Here is a 19372-nt window from a genome sequence, read left to right on the forward strand (position 1 = left end):
CACTCACTCTCCTTTTTGGCTCTCGGCACTATGAGTTGCCACAATTCTCATCAAAGCCTGTTCATGGACATCTCCATACAGGGTCAAGTAAGCCCTGTCTCACACACACTCAAACAGACATACATGGATTTTTTCCATCTATTTGTGAGTTTTAGATTGTCAGTCAGGTATTTTGAGTCTTAAAATGTTGGTATTTTCATAACATTCTCATTCCCCGCACTGAAGAGATGGGGGGAGAGAGAATGAGGAAAGGAGAGGGAGAAAGAGAAAGAGAAAGATATAAAGAAAATAGAGAGCTAGCTTGTGGTTGCATCTGCTGAAGCCATTTTCTCATGACGCATGCTGAAGGCAAAGTACCCTGTAAAACTCCAAGTCGGTGTAAATAATCATGAAACCAGGAAACAAAAGAGCAGGTTTTGGAGGGGAAGAAATATTTCAGCTTAACTACTGTCAGACCTACAGAACAGCCACAGCATTCTTCCCCACCCCTTTTCTACCTCCCTCCCTCCCTCCCTCCCTCGCTCTCACTCTCTCCCTCTAGTCTTTTGTCACATTAATTTGTTTTTGGCCTAATGCATCATGAGTTTCCACACGAAAACTGTGGGTAATCTGATTTTGGCATAATTTCGGCCTTACTTTTCCATATAATTTCCCAGACTGCTTCAGATATCCCCTTGCTTCTTCCATATGGGAGCAGTTGGAGGGAGCAGCGTTGTGGCTGCCGCTACCAGTCACTTCACGTTTAATTGTACTCCAGGAAGCCCCGCGCAGAGCTTCTCTTGATGACTGAGGTGTGGGCAATCCCAACACAGAGTAATATTTATAACATGCTTAAAGGAATGCACCAACTTTTTGGGATATTACTAGCTTATTTGCCATCTACCCCAGATTTACATAAGAGGATACATATCCTTCTCTGTTAGCCTAGCTTAATTGCAGAGCATAATTTATAGGAAGTGGGTTATAGCTATAGGCTAGCTATAGGCTAACTGGTGTAAGCCACTTCTAGTGAAATATGCTAAACTAGGCTCACGGTTATTATGCTCACAGAGAAGAGAAGAGTGTTTATCTTCTTATCTACACGAGGTGTAGATGGTAAAAAAACTATTCTTCCATAAAGTTGTCACATTCCTTAAAAGGAGAAATCCAGTGATTTTTCACATAGATCTCAGTTTCTCACAGTCACCGAGTACTAAACTAAAAGAATTGGTTTTACCTAGCCCGAGTTGCTACTGTAGTTGCTAGTCACTATTTATTATAGCCACTTATTTATAATTTAGGGTAAAATACTTGAATATAGCAACACTATATTTTATCGGTCTGAATATATGATGAATGAGGGCTCTATATCTTATGATCTTATTTTCTCCTTTCTTGTTCAAATGATTTTTGTCTTATTTTGCCATTGAGTTCACAGGGAAAACAGAGATTAAGAGTAAACCCCAGTGGATGAAGACTAAATTATTCAATACAGTGCACAATACCGTAAATAAATACTGAAACAGTGCTCTGAAGTGAAAGCTGCTAAACTGAAATATTTACAATGAGTAAAGAACGGTAGTCACTATCATAGAGCATTATGTACAACAGCTCCACCAGGGACCTCCTGCCCAGTAAATCACATCACATCAGATCAATTAGCGACCTTAAGTCCCTTCAAGGCACAATAAAGTTTGTGATCTGTCTTCTGGTGACAGCTTTGCAATGAATGAGGATCACTGCGAACACTGCAAATGGTGGACCACTTGTGACACCCACATAAACAAGTCATCTTACTTACACAGACAGACAAACACACACACACAATCGTACAGTCACAAATAATGTACTCATTGCGTGTCTCTAACACATACACACACACACTTTACACTCATCTCGATCTCGCTCAAGCTTTCACACAGATAGAACCCACCCACCCACACACACACACACACAGATACACACACTAATGCTGACAAGATGTGTCAGCCAAATGGCTCCCAGCATTGCTTATGTCGGCGTGGAGAGGCCATTCACAGATTGGCCCTCACAGATACAGAACATATTTTACATCTCATTTCAGATTGAGCTGGCAGATACCAGGCAAGCTGTCGGCCTCCGCCAACTGGCTAATATCTAATCTCTGTGCATCAGCAGCGAACTGGGAGCCTCAGAAGTGGGCCTGGCCGCAAGAGCGCTACACCGCAGCACTATGCAAGACACACGCACACGCACACGCACACACCCACACACACACACTGACCTGGGGAGAGTAACAACCTTTTTTGCCTCCAAGGTGTTAAGATTATCAACGCACTCACTGGTGAGGTCAGGTGCAACATATTAGACTGACCAGGGCAGACTGTTAAGTAATTCTCGCATGGATAATACAGAATGCTGGGTCCTGCATCAAAGCCTTCCTGCGAAACAATACGTCAAAGGCAGAAAAGACTGAGCAGTTGCCTTTAAGGCACAAAATTGGATAACTGAAAATGGCCCCAGCTGTGGCGCAACTGGCTGGGGCACCTGCACCGTACGCCGGCGACCCGGGTTCGATTCCCGCCCCTGCTCTCTCTCCCATTTGCTTCCTGTCACTCTCCACTGTCCTATCATTAAAGGCATAAAAAAAAAGTCTTGGATGACTAAATGTGATCCCACAAAAAATGTTAAAATATTATAGCTGTAAGTTAAGAATTAAACAGTTCAATCAATTACTCTGCAAAAATTCCTCATTTTTGCATATTGAACCTGCAGGCATATTTTCAACAATAAGCCTGTTTTTAAAGAACATAGACTGCATGGGTGATTCTCCTCTGACTATGAAAGTATATTGATTGAAATTAATGCTGTTAGCTTTTCCTGTGATATTTTTCAGAGGCTGCAAAGTCCTTGGCATCACACCGCCCAGAGGGGAGGAAAATCCAACACAATGGGAGGATCACAAGGAGCGACGGCTTTGTGCATGAGCCTCATTGAGCCGCCAGCTACAGTAATCTCTCACCCCAAGACAGATCTGAAGAGTTCCAAGAATTCAGGATGGATAAAGCGCTAAATAAAATACGCACCAACAGCTCCAATGGGAAACCAAAAGGGACCACTGCTCACCAGTATTGTGGCCAAGGTCACACAGCGCTTAAAATGAGATGAGGAAGAATTTACATTATGGAGTGAGGGGTGAGTTAGCGATGAATGCGACAGAAAAGAATGTCATAACAGCTAATAATACACAGTATACAAATACTGCAAAAGCACCACCATCACTCATTCATATAACGATAGGGAGGGAGGAGGGGAGAGGGGGGAAGGCCTGAATGGCGGCCAAATCGTGTTTTCTGAAACAGGCCGGAGAGAGAGGAAGGGCCACAACAAGAGGTTAGGGGGAAAAAAGAAAACTAACTTTGTCTTGAAATGGTTTTGGCTCGAGGACAACCGTTCCGCAAAAGAGCATGGACTGGCATAAACATTTGTACAAAATTATAAGTGTATTTGGAGAAGCATGCAGGAGTCAACCGCCCGCACACGGCTACACGATCCTGACAAGCCTTCGCCTCAGCACACACACACACACACGCTCACACACACAGGCTCAAAACCACTGTTTTAATTACTGCCAGGCTGCACAGTGGGCCTCTTTGATATGGAAATAGGCTCGCAATCTTCATATGCACTGCAGAAATCTGCCTCTGATTCATAAAAAACAATGAGCAACACTGCCGCCTCATACCTGATTGTTCTAATTACAGATGCCCCCATAGTAATAAGCCTTCTGTGTCAAAAACACACAGCCCAGACCCCTCCAATTAATTCTACATATTTATGTGATCTTTAGAAGACATAATGGAGGGCTAGTTACAGTCACACCACTAAAAACACTACTGGAAATGTGCAGCTACATATAATCATGCACTGCCTTCCTGTGAATAATTACTTTTCTAGGTTAGGCCGTATTAGAACTCGAAATGACACAAATACCGAGGCTTACATTTTCAGGGTACTGATCCCTACGTTCATCAGATTGCCGATGTTTGTATAGACAAGTTGGTGAATCGTATTAATTTGTGCTCCAACTGACAAAAAAAGATTTACATGTCATAATAATTGACAGCATTTGTGACAAGTCGTGGACATGCTTTGTCATTTAATGACAGCATGTGACTATCACACAAACTCATTTTAATGCTCTCCATTGCTGCAGTTCAGAGGCATGAGGAGCGGGCAAGTGGTGTGTGTGTGTGTGTGTGTGTGTGTGTGTGTGTGTGTGTGTGTGTGTGTGTGTGATGAGCACAGCCGCACTGCACTGCACTGAGCGTGAGCGCGAGGCTCTCTTTCAGCACATCCTTCTGCTCCAGTGGAGCACAGGTGCAGATGGCTCCACCGCTCCGTCAGAGATGCACTCTTCATTTACAAAGAGACTACAGGAATCAAAGACAGCACGCTCAATTTTCTATTCTTGGACAAGGAGAAATCTGGACCCAAGGTTAACGGCAAAGGGGGAGAGAGGTATTGAGGGAGAGTGCAAGAAAGAGAGAGAGAAAGAGAGAGAGAGGGGAAAAACAATGAAAGCCCTTAAAAAGAAGCAATCCATTTGAGCTGGGACTGTGGTTCAAACACATGCCAAACTGTATTGCTATGCTACAAGTCCTCATGTGCTGTAGATTCAGCCTCTTTTTTTTCTCTAAGGCAAGACTGCAATTTGGGCGTGTTGTTGAGCCACAGATAAGTATAGGCTAGCTAATTTGTACTTATGGTGTGGAAAGAAATACTTAAGACTAATGTTAAAGGTCCACACACAAGACCATAAAGCTATTTATTCATTTATCTATTATATTATTGCCATGTTTTTCCAGGCAATAACTTTGATCACACCTTCAACAAAGACACTCCATCACCTTATCAGACAATCGCAATTGAAATGTGTTTCTACTGGACTACTCAATGATTATATCCATTACTAATGTTACTTGAACAAATAACACAATCAACTGGCTTCAAATCACATGCTTACAAAGATTCTGCACCAACAGGCAGGCCATTTGCAAATCAGGTGGCAAATGGATATCATCGATGCTGCAGTAATTTCTCCAGATATGGCTAACACAAATGCCACAACTGTGTATTCCTTTATACTGTAGTACATGTACCTCTGAAGTTGCAGTGCTAGAACAAAGCTACTTTTAATTAGCGACTGCCTGATGTGCAATGGCAATAGATTTTTTTTTATCAGACTGAGCCTTGCTCTCTGAATAATGCAAGGGGAAGAATCTTGAAAAAAAAAATCACCACAAAAGAGAAAGCTCCTCTAATAAGCATGTTGCCATCGGTTTTGATCATTGTTGAGATATTCCACAGCAAATTAGCTAACACTTATAAAGACAGATGTCACAACATGTGCTGCCACATTTATTAGCCCCGTTCAATTCCTCCCCCTCGGCTGCCAGGCTCCTTACCTTTAGCAGACCTGCTGTTGTTTACCCCTCTCATGTTGTTTATCATTAGTGCCTCGCTGCCATCCCAGTTAGCCTCCCTCAAAAGCACAGGCAGGCAGGCAGGCAGGCACACATGCAGGCACACTGAGGCCGTACCTGGGCAACGTCTGCAGTCACTGCTACTAGCCACTACTTGGCCTTTTCCAAAACACACACACAGAGACCCCCCCACACACACACACACACAAACAGAGACAAACACACTGTACATCCCTGAAGTGCAGTGCTCACTCAAGCGTGGTGAAATCGCTCACACCCCTCCATGTTCGAGAGACAATGTGGATCAAATCCCAATATCATATCCTAATCGGATGTGACTGGCCAGTGAAAAGCTATGGGTGTCACCTTTTCACTTAGTTTTCACAAGAGTCGGTGTGTATAATGATTTGGAAAGGAGAGATTCAGTTATTTCAAATTACAATACAACATCAAGTTAAAAACATTTAGTAGAAAAAGGCTATAAAAGAGACAAAATGACCACTGCCTCTTCTGTAGCCAAAAGAAAAGACTGTGATCCAAGATCAGTCTTTTTCGTGCTTTCAACATTTCTACTGCTACATGTTATGCCAGTCATAATATAATTCTGATGCTAGGAATTCAGTTTGGTAAAGATATTATCCATGGATAACGCAGTTATAAGGATATTTGAGCAATAAAACTACCTAAAAATTTCCGCTCAATTCCTCTCTGAGATCCAGGCAAGTGACAGAAAGATAAAACATGTTGTCTAACTACTTTCTTCTCTGTGTTTCCACAGAGACTTGGATAAGTATATGCAAATGCATTGTCATTTCCTAAGTACCTTGAGACTACTAATAACATTTTCTTAGTCGTACACTCCTCTATTAAAGAATGATGACAGCACTGAAAGTACATCAGAGTAGTCTGCACACCAATGACTAAAAACAGGCAAAACTCTTATTTTTAAATTAGTCAACCACCTTAAACTAAAACAAAATTCATCATCACTTTCTATCACAGAACAAATCAATTTAATAAATTCTATAGAAAAAAGGGCAAATTAATGTAAAATGACAGTGGATGTTCACAATTGAAATACTTCATAAGCGGGCCAGGCCATAGACCATACAGATCTAAATGCAGGAAAATTCAGTATTCAGTCTTCATCTACTGATTGAATTTTTGACTGCTAATGCATTTTGCAGATGCCAACCAGGAAAGACTTGTCCCAAAGGAGGACATCTACATTCACTTAGGACACGTGCACATCACTCTAATATCAGCTCGGCCAGTCAACCTTATGATGCTGCTTGACATTTATGGCATGCAAAATACAAACCACCTGAAGACATACATATATTTTAAAATCCCTTCTAAACTTTAACAATTCCCCCAGGAAGAGTAAAACACCTCAGGTGTGACTTTTTGCTCTCTTCAATTCAGTAATTCAGCATATCACCACAGCAAAGTCTGCCAACAGCCTTGGTCACACACTACCAAGGGAGCTGATTATTTCCCATTATATATTTTTGAAAGGATTAAAGGTCATGATTTTCTCTACGATCTGAATGCCAACAGAGGAGAAAATAAGCTCTCTAAAATGATCTGATGCAGTACCTTTGTGATTGTGTTGCAGTGACAGAAGAGATCTGTGACTTCAGCAGCACCAAATTCACCACACTGGTCAACTTTTTTTCCATATAGCCTGTAACTGTTGTTAAATAAATGTACTGCTGAAGCCCTTGACCCTCTCTTAAGTCAACCATCAAGCAACAACTCAGACGTGCGCATCGTGGCGCTTCAAGTTTACGGGGTCTATTTAGGCAAGCTAGACATCGTAAAAGAAAAAGTGCGCATCACACGTTTTCTGCATGTAAAAGCTCTGTTCCCAATCTCTGAACTTACTGGCACCACATGCGTCAGCGCGTCGATATCTTTCCGCCGGACCAGCAAGGAAATGCACTGCACTCGCGTAAAACCACAAGTTCCTCCCCAAATCCACGTGCAGATAGCCCTGCAAAACAGACACGGGAGGGGTACATGTAAGATCGGAGTTAATTCGGGGGAAAAACTCAGTTCCTTGAAAATATGCCTGCAAGTCGATGAACATCCAGTACATTCTTACAAAAATGCTAAAAACAGAAGAAAAAAAAACAGAAAAATAAAATAATAGAATACGCAGACAAAGAGAAGCAAGAAGCTTGATATGAAAATAAATAGCATTATTATTTTATGAATAAAAAAACAATTAAACAAATATTACAATCTGGGCTCAACTGGCAACACCACACGGGCAACATGGAAATCCATATCGTTGCTGTCCTTCAAGACAATTTCATATTTCATATAGACTAAGGCTCATATTTGCTTTGTTTGATTTTTGAAATGTCATGGCGCGTAGGAGCTATTCTTATATTAAAATAATAACAATAATTTGTATTGTATTATTGTTATTAATTAGAGAAGGCTGAATTAAACTGAGAAAAAGACGGGTAGGATAATTTATCGCGTGTTTGGATTCACGGTCAATGAAGTTCAAAGGCTAGGTGAAACAATCACGTTGTGTCAATCAAAAGGTCCATTTTCTCAATACATTCGAGCAGTCAGAGGCAAACTGACCGGTGGTGAATGGAGTCTCTCCTATTGAGAGGCCAGACAGTGCAGCATATCCCTGTATAGCAATCAGGACAATGTGCTGAATTGGCAGTCTAATAATAAATGTGCCATTTAGACTTCCATTGGGCTCCAGTGCCACCTTACCTTATGAGGGAACTTCTACTCAGAGCTAACAGCAACTGTTCAAAACAAAATGCCATTACAGGATCAACTTCTCCCCAACAGTGGGACAAGCCGGGGGATTGTTTTTCAAACAGCCTCTCTCACTTAAGACAAGAATGTATTATTAGACACCGGGTTATTCTTACAGACTGACACAATTTCCAGGGGGGAAAAACGAGAAAAGTTAAGCTGTGTTTAATTAAGGTGTCGGATTGCGCCTATCCAAGAGAACAACAAAGCTTTTGTGCTTGTTTCAGCGGTAGAGGAAAAAGTGGAATACGCCATATATTTTTTTCCTTCTCGAGGGTGGTCACTGAAATGTATTTAGATTTAAAGCGATCTCATTTTCCCCCCAGTTTTTTTTTCTACATTTGCGCAACAATCAATCAGTTTGAAACAGGCTGTAGTCTCGGTTTCTGAATAGTTTAAGATGTCAATAAAGTCATGTAACATCGTACAAGGTTTGTACAAAATAATATGTTGGACACAACTCGACAATAAAGTGCATCGATTCCTACAACTCATAGACTCCTAAATTGGGGTTAAGCACCATCTATACAAACAACGATAAGTCTTCCATGAATAGGCTAAAGTTTGATTGATTTTTAGGTTTGCCTTATTGATACCTAGACAGAGAATAAAATATATTATGTCTAAAGCATAATGAAATTGTGCTACACAAATATTATTGCAATGTGCTTTGGTCTTTGAATAAACACACATATTATAGTGCTATAATCAAAATGTGTGTATGATAAAATGACAGTTCATTAGGATTCTTTTCAAGAGACAATTAGGTTAACAAAAATAACACAAAAAATATGCTATTGAGATTAATAGCACAATAGCTAAAATCGGATATGTATGACATGACGACAACATGACAATATGTTAGTTACAACCTATGAAGCTACTTTAGGTAAAGTAGAGGTTACTTACAGCGCACAACGATTAGATATTTCGCAGGCTAAAGGCAGCCCGTTTGTCCAGGTTTGTGTATTGTCTTTGAATGGATCAGGCGGTGGATGGAGAGTTGATTATAATTTATGGCTTAAGCATTCTTCTAAGGTCAATTCGCCTGACTTCATGCGAAAGTTAAGTCAGTGAGATTTTTAAGCGCATGCAGGGACAATTAACTCATGTAATTTGCATACGAGCTAAATGTTGCCTGGTCCAACAACAAACAGTTTGAAGTAAACAACGCAGGCACTTCCTACCTGCAGCGTATTAATTACTTGAAATGAAACTTTTAGTGCGTTAAACCTGGTCACTTCGGAACAGGAGCAGACAATATCGAAACACACCCGTTATTGTCAATGAATAGTACCGCTGTGTGGACAAAAGTGAAATTGCTTCCCACAGAGGGAAGTTCACCAAGCATCCGGATACAAACCTCGTCCCAATAAGCCCATATTTTGTGAGACTTTTGTCACTTGTATAAAATCTGATTACAAGAAGCAATTTCAACGGTGTTAAAATGTGCGCATCAACCGAACGGTCCGTTTGAGCTGTCGAGGCAATCGTCCGTAGCCCGCTGCGATTGCGCACAATAAAACAGGCTACACATAACAAATTATATGAAGACGAAGAGGGCGCACGGATGAAAAGTTTGTCTAACTTTTAAAAAGGTAGTCCTGGATCGATACATAAGAAATAAGAGATATCCGACTCCTGATTGCAACCGTAGCCAGCATCGGCTCTCCACGCGTGTAAGCCAGTGCCTGCCGTTAACATTGAGTAGCTTAGGTCTCGTAAGGAAAATACGATAGCCTTATTATACGTGCAAACGAAAATTAGAACGTAGATCGCTGCCCATAGATTACAGCAGTCTAGTTGAACAGTAGCCTACCATGAAGAACGTAGCTATGTTTTAAAGGAATAAGTGAGGACGAGTAAGCAATAGAGTTATAGGTGAAGAAAAATAAGCTGGAAAGCACTTAGAATTAACGTTAACACGGAATCACGAAACAACAGGTTCCAACAAAAAACAAGTTTACCTGAATATAGTCAGAGTACCAAAGACCACGAGAGTTTTCGCCGTATCCTGTTTTGGTGGACAAAATCTAGAAATAACGATTGTAATCTGCAGAGCAAATAGAAGAAACTAAAGTCTACTGTTATTCCCCTGACCATAGAAAGGGAATCCCGTTCTTACTGCGAAGTTCAACTGTCAAAACTGCAAGGAGCTGTTGTTACTACCTATCGTAGTTGTTGTCTCCCCTCTCCCTTTCACAGAAACAAGAGAAGACGATGGTTAGTGCTGTCAATCTTGGCAATCAATGCGAGCGGCCATGTCGCAAGTATTCAAAGCATTTCCCGTCGTGCAACATCAGAAAGTGAGTGGCCAGGGCATTGATCTGAGGAAGGCAAAGAGGCAGGGCTCCCCCTCCCAGACAAGAGATGCAAGAGTGAGAGAGGGAGAGAGAGAGAGCAAGAGACTTTTCTTAGCCTACATATGGACAATGGTATCCTTTATGAAATAATATAGAATTTGAAGGTGAGCTCAATGCATTTTTTTGCAGGCCTACAATATGAACCGTAGCCTATTAACCAAGTAGTTGAAATTATAAAACATATACAACAGAGGTAATCGCAAAGGGGAATAACAATAACGATAGTCGCAAATGTACATTTTTAAAATAATAGGGCCATCATATCTATTATTGGTAATTTCAAGAGAGGTAAATAGAACTTTCTTAAATTACATGTGTCTCAGTGGCTTCCTGTGTAGGTTTGAGCAAAAAAACTATTCAGTAGCCTAGGCTACTTTTTGAAGATTGAAGTCCACGCCAGATCCATCACAGAGATTGGTTTCATATTGAATTGTGTATTATACATACATTTGGCCAGGTAGAGGTGTTGCAGGTCTCCGACAATACTCTGTCAATTCAATCACCCAGCGTCTATTACAATGACTTGACCTAGGCTCTTTGATGGCTACTACGCGATGCTGGTGGCTTGTGCGAATTGCACCATTTAAGGTTTGACAGTCAGTAACCGGATTATAATTGGGGAGACAAACATACCTCTGACCGCTGGGTTACTGTTATTAATGTAAACATTTTATCTCACTCGAATTGTATAGGATTGTCCAAATTGTCCACAATGCAGGTAGCTAGTATTATGAATATTAACTGATCGTTTGATAAGACTAGCTACACGTATGTCGCCAAACTGCGCAATATAGAAAACGTCCCGAGAAGTCATCCATGCAGCAGGAAACTTGGTTTTGTTCGTAGTCCAAAGCCCGGACAGGCGAGAGGGCATAAACGTTACCATTGTACCTTACATGTGCACGTATTATGTGCACTGCCGACGTCAATGCAAACTGAATGGCATTTCAGTGCGATGCAACTCATTACAGGCTATGATTCTCCAGTAAACTGATGGAATTTGTTCAAACACAAAAACCTGTGACATGATAATCGATTAAAGAGACTGTAGCCTAGTCCATAGATTACAACCATTTACAGACTCATGTCCCTCTGTTACTTTGATTGTGAATAAGAGGCATTATTTACCTGTCATCATAAGATAACAGAACTCCGCTCTAAACTGTTTTGAGACACTAAATCCCCTACCTTTCGGAGAAACAGTCGGTGAAGAGTTCGGGAACAATTTTCTTTAATTAAACTAACATGTTTCCTGACATTTCAATCTGGTAGTTCGTAGGAAAATGTGCAGTAACATTTATAGGCAGCTGTTTTAATGGGTATCGATCATCACTTAACTTCCACGTATAAAGCCTTTTTTGTGGCGAGATGCTGACCTTCTACAATAAATATACATTATGGACGGAAAATTACTTTGCATCACACCTTTGTCCAAGTCCACTAGACGTACACTAAAGGTCTGAATCCTATAGCAAATCATTTGGACTTGCAAATAATTACCTGCGTTTTCATTGAAAGATTTTACAACGCCTGTTCAATGTCAAAATTGCACCAGTTGTGAAAATTATTATTTGCACATGTATAGATATTTTCTATAGCGTACATGGTAGCCTAGGCTACAGAAAACTTTCAGTTAGTCTTCCAGTATGTATTGCCAGTATTGCCAGACAGACGCTCCTCTGTGGATTGTCTTTTGGACTCATTTTAAATAATCATATAGGCTACCTTTCAACATTTCCATAATGACAACGGGTATAGCCTCTTCTGGTTTAACATAGCGGCTGAATTTAACATAATGAACAGTGGAGACTAAATACCTACTTTGCCACTGCCAGTGAAATAAAACTTAGAAGTCCTCAGAAGTCAATTTCAGTATTAGAGAAACACTATGAAATACATGCAAACAATTGATCGGCACAGCAGCCCATATGACAAGCCATGTTGCAAATAATATGAAAACAATAGTTTACTGATAATAGAGTGTTGTACTTACAATGACAGGGACAGATGCAGAAGGAAATGCTGTTTGTTCACTGAAGAGTCACATAGGGCTAAGGGGGAGGGAGAAATAGAGAGAGGGAGGCAGGGAGAGAGGGAGAGAGACTGGGGATGGAGGGAGGGGGGGCGGTTGAAGACATAGAAAGCATGCCAGAATAGATATCCTTTCACAACATCTCATCACATCTGTTCTTGCTCTTGTCTGTCTTTCATTTTCACATTCCCTTTGTTCCTGGGAAAGCCATATCCACACGTCACATCTTCATTTCTCGATTTTCATCTGTATCAATGTAAAGATAAATAATTCAAACAGAGCGTTGGATTCACGGCAATAAACCGTTTGCACTTAAAACTTTCTCCTTCATGAGTGTATTTTAATATATTTGCGGTGACATCAAGATTTTTAAAGTAGGCCTACAGAAAAGTAATCAGGACAGTTTTCATTATGGTTTTCATGCCCTGTTTGATGTCCATTATAGTAAGCAATACATCTTTTGCCAACAAATCTAGCAATAGATTACTTTTGTTTTCCCAAAAGTGAACTGAACTGATTTTTGTGTACAAATAAGCTACAACACAAGTTTATCCCCAGGTCAGTGAAACACTATCTACACCATTGGATGTTCTCTTGAATTTGCTTGAACGGAGACTCGTCGCAAGTAAGAAACTTAGGCTAACAATATTTAAATGTTTTGGAACTCAATGTCTTCACTCAGTGGTAATTTATAATTTCTATATGAAAATGACGTAGGCCAATAACGTCAATAAAAGTACATTTAATTTTAGACTAAATGTTATTTCAAAAGAAATAGTCGAACAAATATCACAGAAGTCGACGGATAATTACACCAACTTTAAAGTTCTAGGTCATTTTCTCTTTCATGGTCAGGTAGACATCGAAGCGGATGAGTAGACTTTAGTGTGACTTAGACGCCACCCTTCGTTCAATTTGGGAACTTCACAAATCATCAGCTACATCTGTAAAGCCGTTTACCCGATTTAAGAGAACAATCCCATTTACAAAGTCTCTGAACAATATACAAACGATATACAAAGATTCCCCAAATTGGTAAGCTATAGGAACCGTATTTTGTTCAGCACATGAATTAATTTAAAATGTATTCCTTTATGGATGGTACAATGTAGTCTTGTCTTGTTTAAAAAATGAATTTTCAAAATAAAATGTCTTCATATCCTATGCATTAATATATTTGCTGGTCATCCCAGAACAGAATTAGATTAAGCAATTCTAGTTCAGTATTGTTTTTATGAGGAAATTAAACAAATAGAATGTCTCTGGAAAAACAGCAGTTATGTGTTATTGTTATTTTTATTGATGGTTCTCATCAACTCTCCTCCTTGCATTGATGCAACTGCCTGTTCATATTCTTGTATGCTCTCTATGAGGGCATTAAGATGTTGTAATCTAGAGAATGGACACATACACTATGTGCAGGTCATGCTGGTCTCACCAACTATAGCAGCCCAGCTTGTTAGGGAGGAAGCACTGAGCATCATATTAGCATATGATGAGATGCTTTGATGCAACTTGAAAATGCAAGTCTACTCTATTAATATTTTAAAGGCAACTGCACAAAAATCAACATTTTTGTTACATTAAATTAACATGTGTTCTCCTCCAATTCTGCATGTTTAATAAGAGAGCACTATTCTGTCAGACGAACTTCGCCAACTGCTATATGATTTGTTGTGATTACTTGAGAACTAGAGAACAACACTTCACAAAAATCTGTCTAGTGCTTGTGTGGCATGTACACTGAATGAAAAAAAAACACCTGGAGACTGACATGAACATCTACATTGCAAAATGCACGTAGCACATTCTAAATGCTCAAAACTCTGTCCTTATACTTACAAAACCTGCACTTTAACCTCTAGTCAAATCTATTGATAGAAAAAGTACTGTGTGTGTGTGTCTCTCTCTCTCTCGCTCTTTCTCTCTCTCTCTCTCTCTATGTATGTGATAACATTTTTGTAGTTATTCTAGAGATTCGGAATTAGGCATGGAATGTTGGCAATTTCAATCATTCAATTATTAATGTGTCCAAGTCACACAGCCCTCTTCAAGTTAAATCAGATGCCCACAGAGAATCTGCTGTGATAATTCTGACATAAAATGAAACAAACATGAAATAAATGGTTGAATGCACAAAAATGTTTTAATTGAGTGTGTAATTAGTGCACTGTTCTGAACAAAGGAACCATAGCTATCTGGATCCTTTTCAGGCCTTTCCGCGATTGCAGGAACTCATCAAGGATGAAAATGACAAACTGCCACTTATTATGTGGCAGGAAACAGAGGGAGGGACCATTTAAATGTCAGTGGTTGGGGAAAACCAAATCCATTATGACATTTTGTGTTGATTTCAAGACTTTATAAACATTTTAATTACAGATAATGGCTTTGAGGGAGGAACATGTGTATAGCATATTCAATCTTTGTGATGAGTAAAAATGACCACCACCAACAACTGCAGTGTTTTTAAACGTGAAAAATCCAAAACATTAGCACCAGTTTGCTAGTTTACAAAACATTAAGCACAACACACTCACGGGCCACTTATGCTGTTTGATGATGATTGGGAAAGCATCTCAGTTGGCCAGCGCTCTTTTTCTCCGGAAAGCATTTTTTGTTAGTATTGCTTGCATTATTATAAACTATGGTATAGGTCCAAATGTCACAGATGTACAGAGATTATGTTCTTTAAAATACATTTCTAATGCCTTTATCATGTACATATACTGTACATGTAGGTCACAAACTCCAAAGCATTCGAAAGGGAAGTGCCAAGAATAGTGCCAAGGTAAAGGAATGTAACATGGGAATACAGACTTTAATGTACACCTAGCAAAGGGAACTGCTAAATCAACACTATAGGACTATGTTGTATGCAGAAAGACAAACACAAGCTTACACCTACTTACACACTTGAACCCAAGATTAATGACAGGAAGATATAGAAATTACTTGGCAAAGAAAGCACAAAAGGTCCTGCTCTCATATATAATGTCAGCAGTGTGTTCTTCAAAATGTCCATCATTGTGGATGGTTTTATTTGAATTTCATTTGAAGATTAACGAGCATACGTTAACATGAAAATAAAATGGTTTTGTGATATCGAAAAGTACTCCAGAGTAAAGATACAGTAACTTATTTCAGGAAAGGGCTCAATTGGTTTTGAGGTAGCAAAAGAATTCAGATGTGGCTATTAAATGGAGCACAAATACAAATCACATTTTCCTGCAGAGAGGGAAAGAGCGCCTGCTTTCAGTTGCTTCTGTGCTAAATTCATGAACTCTGGCCAAGAATCCTTGAAATTACAACTGACCATTTTCACTGTGATTGTACTAGGTAGCTGAAAATAGTTGAAATGCATCTTCAAATTTCTACAGACTTGTACCCATTTGAAAAACTAAAATGCCTTCTCTATTCACCCATGACATCAGACATTTCTATTCACCATGACATCCACACAATAGCATGTAATGTGAAGTTTTATCATTTTGAAAGGTACCCATAGATATTGGTTCAACATTGACAAAATCACCACATTTAATTTTTAATGAACCTGAGGTTATGTAATTAACTCAAGTATCATTTGCATACTTGCAAATTATACTAATCCCAATTGGTTGAATATGTTCTCATTAGCTGCCCTAAATCTTCAATGTGCATCAAAGTTTTTTTCCACAATCTAACATTTCCTTTTAACATAACAAGGAACATCCCATTAATTATGGTTAGATGAGGACTGTGTCTTAATTAGGTTGTGATGAAGATGCTTAATGATTCAACAATTCAATGTATTCCATGCATTTTGTAAATTATTAACCCATAAATGAAGACCTAAGCAATCTATAAAAATGTCCCAGGGCTCTTGTCAAGGGTATGGTAATCATTAGGAGCCTTTGATCAACAAGCATATGGGTTTAAACAATCTGTTGACTCAGATTGTCTCTAAGGTGGAGGTCATTGTGCCTCAGAGCAACTTGCATTCTGATACTTTTAAGTAAAAATGTCTTAAGACCAAACTACCGGTAATGTAACAAGACCAAAGGTAAGAAAGTTGACTAAAGCTAACAATTATTTTATAACTTCGACAGACCGTGTGATCAGATAACATGCAGGCCAATGATAATGATCAGATGACTGGCATTCATTATTTTTGCCCTCAAAATACTTGTAGGTTTTTATGAAGACTTTGAAAATACCAAGTGCTATGTATTAAAATCAGGACTGTGCTCTCAATTCAGAATTGTTGGACTTCTATACTTCTAGACTAAAAGCTCTAGATTGGGAAAGAGGGACCAAACTGCAGGGAGGCATACAGATGCATTAAGCCAGCATACAGATGCATTAATCACTCCATGATTAAGTCGGGGATTAGATAACATACTCCACTGACTGTGCAGGCTTTCAGTACAGTAGATGCAAGCCAAGTAGATGCAATACTCTGAGTCTACCTTCATAGATCTTTAGTTTGTTGTTGTTGTTGTTTTGTGATCATTTTGTTTTACAGTTTACAGTTAATTTACAGTGAACACATTTAAGACACAAACTACAGTATGGCATTCAACATACAGCTGATGAGAAACAAAACATTGTGGTTTCAAATAAATGAAGATGTCTGTACCCCCTCCTCCTTCTTTTGATCGTAACATTGTAACTGCTGTCTGTTATTGTTGTCACGTCTCTTCTTTTCTCAAAGAGGGTCTGGAATGGATAACGTCATCATGGATAGTTGTGGCTTTGGCCTTGTTGAGGCATGCAGTTGTGCAGCCAAGAGAGGTGATATATTGATTGGCAGTTAGCTGTTATTGTTTTAAGAGCTGATTTGGGTGGAACCAACGCCTTAAAATGCCCCTTTTTCACTGCAGTGACTGAAAGAGAAGCATAACTGTGAATCATCATCAGGAAGGCAGAGGCAGAGGTTGGGTTTTATAGCAATACCAAGTAGTGATGATGTTACAGAAAATATATCATTCCAGAAGTGTCTGATTGGGAGGCACTCCCAAAACATGCATTGTTGTGCCAAGTGCTTCATCTGGGCACTTACTGTGGGGCTTAAGACTAATTTCATTTTAAAACATTTCACAGGGGTAACATATGCCCGATGTATTAGCTTAAAGTGTATTTTGATGTGGAAGATGGCGGCACTTCTTAGGTTTTCCCATATATTTCCCATTATGGTTTTGGACCAAGTGTGAGGCTTTTTATATAACTGGCTGTGCTCATCAAGCCCATGGCCTGATCACATGATTCTGGCATTTTTGGCATCTTTTGTTTATTAATGGTATTTTTATTACCTTTTTATTAATGGTTATATCATATATTGCCTTGGATTTCCTCTGTCCTTCAAACTTTTATGTTCCTGACATCAAAAAGTACCTTCGAATACCTTATTTTTGAACTTTGGACTCTTTGTGAATTTTGTGTTTTAGAAGTGATGCTAAATGTGATTGAGACCAAAAGAGCAAAACTGCTCCATCACTCTATTGTGAGATCTTGCTATGCATAACCAACTATTTACTACACTTTGCAAGTCTAAAAAGGCCGCAATGCAAAATGTTAGTCTATTGATATTCAGCGCTTTGCACCATCTGGTGCAGCCGTAGTTCTTCATTTTGATGATGTCAGTCAGCTAGTGGGCTCAGCTTACAGTTATATTCATTTGAATATAAAAAAACTGGCACCTTTAGACACTTGCCCACAAAAACTGTGAGCTCAAAGGAATTCAGACCTGCTCATATCACAGGAAAGGAGGCACAAAACCTGCAATTAAAAAATGGGTCCTGCCAAGAGCAGCCTTCATTTGAGTGGAAATGTATGAAATGATAGCATAAAAGCAGTTAAAACAAACAAACAAAAACCTTGAACACTCCTGGGCTGCTGGCTTACACAAGCATTCTACATGCCTGAATAAACGACACAGCACCATACCGTGCTTGCACAGTTCATGGAAGCGTTTTATCAAGAGCTTTAGCAATCCGGCAAGGTTCTTCTAATTAAGGTACCTATTAATGATTCATTTGTGCAACATTTGCAAACACAGCAAGAAATTCAAGCGTGGTGTTTTGTTTTGATGCCTTGAGACAGTGTTTACCTTAATGCAATTCAAAAGGTGGTGCTTGGAGGCTTCCCAAGTTAAAAGAATTGTTGGTTCAAATAGCTGAGCCCCAAGACATTTGGTTCATTTATGTGTACAAAATGTCCGCCCTACTGTAGATATTGTAAACTCAAAGCATTTAAGGAGCTCAGGAGCATTTTATTGTTTCCTTGAACACAGCATATTTTATGTGTTCAAACTTAATTGTGTGCACCTCTTTCATTCTGGCTATTGATCTCGCTTTGTCTTCCAAACCCGTGAGCCACAGTGTCTGTCAACACATCCAAGTCTTCACTAGTGAAGACTAGATTAGTCATATAAAATATGCCAATCATCCACAAAAGAAACTCTTAAATGTTGAGCAAAATAACAGCAGAATCTTGCCCTGGAGCTGAGGGCCTGGTCGACTACGGTATTCTTCTGTGGTTAGGCAGAAATGATACACCAGAAGAACATTCAATGATGCTGAACAGACCACCTCAATTATTAACCTTCATCCTTATGAAAGTATGGATATTAAATCAATGAGGATAAAAGAGCATAACATAGCATTCATATTTAAAGAATCTTTTGTATTAGCTCTCTGTTGTTCCCAGCGGTGAAAGCACAACTGGAGCATGAAAATGCAGCCGGATCCCTGCGGTGAGGA

The 19372-nt window shown here is 39.5% G+C and overlaps 1 protein-coding gene across 8 annotated transcripts in view; it reads right to left on the bottom strand.

Moving 5' to 3' along the window:
- The window catches only part of sox6 (SRY-box transcription factor 6), a 166706-nt gene extending 154093 nt beyond the window's left edge, over positions 1-12613 (bottom strand). For 3 of the 8 annotated variants that reach the window (XM_048262733.1, XM_048262740.1, XM_048262737.1), the window contains exons 1-2: positions 10202-10519; positions 7332-7440 (exon numbers count right to left, since the gene is read on the bottom strand). In XM_048262733.1, coding sequence (XP_048118690.1) covers positions 7332-7342 — 11 coding nt within the window. In that variant the 5' untranslated portion in view covers positions 7343-7440; positions 10202-10519. Of the gene's footprint in view, positions 1-7331; positions 7441-9143; positions 9790-10201; positions 10520-12322; positions 12342-12590 lie in introns of those variants that run through there. The other 5 variants (XM_048262739.1, XM_048262738.1, XM_048262736.1 and 2 more) reach the window with 5 other exon arrangements.
- Positions 12614-19372: the final 6759 nt, after the last annotated feature.

The sequence above is a fragment of the Alosa alosa genome, chromosome 14 (assembly GCF_017589495.1).
Source record: "Alosa alosa isolate M-15738 ecotype Scorff River chromosome 14, AALO_Geno_1.1, whole genome shotgun sequence".
Lineage (NCBI taxonomy): Eukaryota > Metazoa > Chordata > Actinopteri > Clupeiformes > Clupeidae > Alosa > Alosa alosa.